This window comes from Loa loa (assembly GCF_000183805.2).
Source record: "Loa loa unplaced genomic scaffold supercont3.282, whole genome shotgun sequence".
Classification (NCBI taxonomy): Eukaryota; Metazoa; Nematoda; class Chromadorea; order Rhabditida; family Onchocercidae; genus Loa; species Loa loa.
The window spans coordinates 53,186-58,768 of record NW_018108462.1 but is presented as its reverse complement, the minus strand read 5'-3'; the positions used below and the strand labels follow the sequence as shown (position 1 = coordinate 58,768).

General features: G+C 23.2%; 1 protein-coding gene across 1 annotated transcript; it reads right to left on the bottom strand.

Annotated features, from left to right (window-relative positions):
* Window positions 1-3,325: 3,325 nt before the first annotated feature.
* On the bottom strand, window positions 3,326-4,254 carry LOAG_12163 (hypothetical protein; the record flags this gene model as incomplete). Its single annotated transcript, XM_003147678.1, has 3 exons — window positions 3,326-3,363; window positions 3,725-3,901; window positions 4,146-4,254. Coding segments are annotated over 3 exons (324 nt in total), but the record flags the coding sequence as incomplete, so codon positions are not given.
* Between the last annotated feature and the right edge of the window lie 1,329 nt (window positions 4,255-5,583).

Below are 5,583 nucleotides of genomic sequence, written 5' to 3'. Positions count from 1 at the left end.
AAATAAATAAATAAATAAATAAATAAATAAATAACTAAACAAACAAATATAAATAAATAAATAAATAAATAAATGGTATAAATAAACAATTTATCAATAATTAATAAATACATATAGTTTAAAAAAAATTTTCATATATATAAAATATTTTTATGCAATTTTATTGCCAATATTGAAAAAAAAAAATTCAAAATAGAAAATAAAATAAAAAGGAAAAATACAAGAAAAAATATGAATAATTATATCAAAATTTATTCATATTTATTAATAATTATATGATTAAGATCAAAGATTATCCATTCATTAATTATACAATGCAAACATAAGTAATGCCAAAAATAGAATGAATCATTTTTACACTATTTTATTGCTTTGCTTTCTATCAATGATCATTTATGTAGGTATGCATATATATATATATATATATACATATGATGTGTGTGTGTGTGTGTGTGTGTGTGTGTGTGTATATCTGTGTGTGTGTGTGTGTGTGCGTGCATATGCAATAATTACAACAAGGTAATATATTAATAATAGACAGGTGTAAATGAAAAATAAACGAAAAATTGAATGAATTACTTTTTATTGTTAGTGAAATTTTAAATCTTGCATAAATGCTAAATCCTACTTATTACTAATTGTTGGTAACCTAAGCAACAGGATGGATAATCGTTTGTTTTTCTCGTGAAAAATAATTAAATGAAGGGATTTTGATTAGCAATGCATGGAATAATTGTAGTCTTGTGAAAATATAAAATTATAATTTATAATACTTTTTTTTTATTACGAATTAAAAAATTGATTAATTAATTATACATTTGTTGTTTACAAAATTTCCTATTTTTTTTTCCTTTTTTTTTTTGTTTTTTTGATTTATAAATTATAAAATTTTATTTGTAAAATATTTCGAATTATAAATTTCACAAAATTCTTTTGCAATACACTTTCCTTTTTTCTTTTTTTTATGATTTATAAATTGTAAAATATTTCGAAAATAATTGAAGAAATGATAATTAATTGATAAAATTATTTATATGATTTAAATAAAGTAAATTTTTTTAATTTCTTTTTTTTAAATTTTTCGTCAATTTTTTACCCTTTCCATGCATTTCATTGATAAATTTTTTTTCGCAATATAAACTTTACTAATGATTTTGAAACATCTTATAGTTATATCAGATATCTTCTTTCTTTTCCCTTTTTTTTTTTCGTCTTCCAAATCTTTTTAAATGCTAACAAAATGACCATCATTTAGTTAATACCTAAAAATTGATGATCATATACAAAAGTGTTTGTTTTAATAATTACTTTTAATTTGGTCATTAATGACAATGACCAAATGAAATGACCAAATTGAACAGATATCATTTTTTTTTTCTTCTAAATTTCTTTCAATGCTAAAAAAAAAATGACCATTATTCAGTTAATACCTAAGAGTTGATGATCATATACAAAAGTGTTTGTTTTAATTTAGTCATTAATGACAATGACCAAATGAAATAATGACAATGACCAAGTGGAAAACTTCTGATAATCAATAACTATATTTTTTTCCCCCTCTTATTTTCACTCTTTTCTTTATGAAATTCTCAAATCATTATTGCTCTTTTTTTTTTTTTTTTTTTAAGCAGCTAATGCTTCTTATTTAAGCTTTTTTTGCTCCACTGATTTGTAATAAATATTAGAAATACACCTGTTATTAATTCTTGATGCAACTAAATACACTACTGATATAATCACTCTTCACTAGACTATTTTCTTTTTTTTTCTTGGCCTATTTTGGAATATATCAATTTAAAATCATTCAAATTTACAGTATCTGAGTGGTAATTCACAGTAACCTGCAGTATGCAAAATTTACAATTTACAGTATAAATCTTATATTAATTTCATTTTTGTTAAAATAAAAGAATTGTAAGTAATAGCAAACAATTGGTTAAAAAAAGAGAAAAATAAAAGTATTAAAGGATGCAATAAATACTGAAATTAATTTAAAAATAAATTTTAACAAAAAAATAATTTATTTCAAAATTTTATTTCATTACAATAAAAGTAAAAAGATTTTTTATCAATTTTTCACAAATTAATGTCATAATATTCTTTTTCTTTTTCGCCTATAAAATTTTTGCTGCATTAATCTTATAAAATATTGTTTTTTTAATTTTTTAAAAAAAAAGAAAAACAAACTTTATGGAAATTTCCATGAAATATTAAATGAAAAGAAAATGAAAATTTTTGCAAAAAAAAAATATTGAAATGAAAATTTGAAGGAAATATATGCGCAATATTTTATTACATCAATAAAATTTCATCCCAAAATATTATTATTAATTTTTAATTTTCAGTTATTTATTCATTTCCGTATTAGCATATGTTAGCATTATCCTTTACAATATTTCTTTTTTTTTAAATAAAATTTCAGCAAATTACGACAATTTTGCAAATTTACAAACTAATATTACATAGCTTAAGGAATTTTTGTAGTCTAATTAAAAGGAATTAATTAAATCAATTCGAATTCCATTCAAATTAAACAATTTTGTTCAATAAATTTAAAATATTACTAACTTTACGTAAAATAACAAACAAACTGTTTTTTAATGACTTACTTAAGAAATTAATTAAATCAATTCGAATTTTTGCTCTATTACCATCGATTATTTTAAAATTCAACTCATTAAATTTTATATTTGGATTTAAAAAAAAAAAAAAAAAGAAAAAAGAAGCAATCCTTAATACCTTCCTCTTTTTTTTTTTTATCTATTCAAATTGACGACAATAATGCAAGCTTATTTTAATGTAAAATTAAAATCTAGCGGAAAGAGAAAAAAAAAAAAAAGAAAAAAAACTTGAGTATAGCAAAACCTTTCAATACTTAATTCTTCCTTGAAATTTCGCCACATATGCTACCCTTTTAGGGTATTTGCAATGACAGCGTCACCTTTGTTATTCTTCTACCTTTCAATTACCAATATCACGAAGAAATGTTGAATTCTAAAAATTTAAATTTTTATTTTTTTTATTTAATTATTGCACCAAAAAATATCCCAAAATTAAATTTCCACATAAAAAATATCAATAAAATGAAACAAAAATTTGTTATAAAAGTTTGATATAAACAAATGTAATTAATGTGATCATATTTTATCATACAAATTATTAATTAATGAATTAGAATTCTTTTTACTAATAATATAAAATTTCAATTGTAATTCTTTCATAAATATATTTAATTAATTTATATTTAATTCTAATTAATTTTAATATCAATATCATTGTATATTATCATAATTTATTATTGTAACAAACAAATATTTCAAATTTATTAATTTATTTCTATTAAAAAAAAAAGAAAATACAGTACTGTTTGATAAGTAATTGAATGAAGTAAGGTAAAGGAGAAGTTTGGGATAAAATTAATTCTTAAACGATTTCACATATGGACAATTTATTGAAAAATGTAAATTAGCACCTAATAAACATTCTATATCCGTCGTCTATTCATTCTTGTCAATCTAGAAGTTATACAAAGACAGACATGTACATACACACACGCACACACACACACACATACATACACATACAGATAAACACATACAACATACATATACACATGAATGCATACATACATTACTTACATACATACATACACTTACATACATACATACACACATATATATTGTCTATGTAGAAGATATGCAAAGATATATACACACACAGACACAGACATACACACATGCACACACATACAACACATATATGCACACGTATACACACACATATACACACGCACACACACACACACACACACATACACACACACATATACATTGTCTATCTAGGAGATATGCAAAGATAAATACGTACACACACACACACACATATATATATATATATATATATATGTATATAGACTTTACCTTTCTTTCAATTATTGTTGCTAACGGATACGAATAAATTGAATGAATTTAATAATATTTGCAAGTACATATTCATTTTTAGCAAAAAATAATTCTCATTAATTTTTATTTTCAGTTTTTTTTTTTTAATATATACAAATACTTTGATACTAAAGAGATATAGGTGAAATTGTCGTATTAAATATTAACACTTCCATTGTGATCATTGTACATAAGTATGTACACACACACGCATGCACACACACACACACATACATACACATGCACACACACACACAAACACACACACATACACACACAAATCGTATAAAGAATGAAGTGATAAAATGTGAAAATGCGATTTAGCAATTGTAATCAAGAGATCTTCTGATACATGAATTGGAAAATATATCAAATAATATCGTTTTCAAATTAAGTTTTCGATTTAAAATTGTATAATGTATTATTTGCGAATTCGCAAAATCATTAAATTCATGCTATTTTAAATCTTTAACAATTTAATGATATAATATGATTAACAAATGCATTTGAAATATATCATACAAATTATACCGTAGCTATACATCAGTGGTTCTCAATCGATCGTTCACGGATCACAGGCGTTCCAAGAGGGCGACATCGCGGTGAATAGGAAATTACTGATGAAGGAAAAATAAAATTGACTTTTTTCCTTATATTCTTTCTTTTGCATAATATCATGTTACTCTAAGTTCATGTAATACATTAAAAGTTTTGATTGAAGGTTTTTTACCAAAAAAAAAAGAAGGAATTTGGTATTTTTGAAGTTTATGGCCTTTAAAAATTGAAAAATAAAAAACAAAAAAGTCAAAGTAATCTTTGGACAAGAAAAGTCTCTGATCTCTGACCTTTGCTCTTGCAAATCATGGATGCAAACAGTTCGACATACTATTTCATATATATGTGACTGTACCAGAATTGTATCATGATTCGTATTTTCAATAATCGATTCATAAGTTACGATTAAAATGATTTCAATCGATCGTAGGATTAATGAAATGATTGATAAAACTTTTGAGCAGTTATAGTTCTGGTCATTGCTAAAATTATTTATAAAATAATTTTATTTGTAAAATAACTTTTTTACAAAATAAATTTTTACCTGATATATCAGGCCATCTGTGATTATGAGTGATCAAAAGATACTGGCTACCGTTTTTTTTATCCTTTCTTTTTTTGTAAAATAAATTTTAACCTAACATAGTGATCTATAATTATGAGTGACCAAAAGATACTGGTTACTGTAGTTGAAACATCACTTCTACAAGTTCATCTCGTTTTAAAACATTCTTAATCGGTAAAGTATGTCAGTTTTAACTCTTTTTTTATATGGTGTCTGTTAGTTTTAACTTTTATTTATCAGAATATTTGTTACCGGTCTTTATGTTAAATATCAGGACTTCAGGATAAGATACTATTGTAGAATCTGTTTATATAATGGATTTCAGGATAATTTTTTTTTTAAGATTTCAGGATAGGATACTGTCGTAGAATCTGTTTGTATCGTAGATTTCAGGATAAGATACTATCGTAGAATCAGTTTGTATTATAGATTTCAGGACAAGATACTATCGTAAAATCTGTTTGTACCATAGATTTCAGGATAGCTTTTTCTTTCAGGATTTCAGGATAAGATACTGTCGTA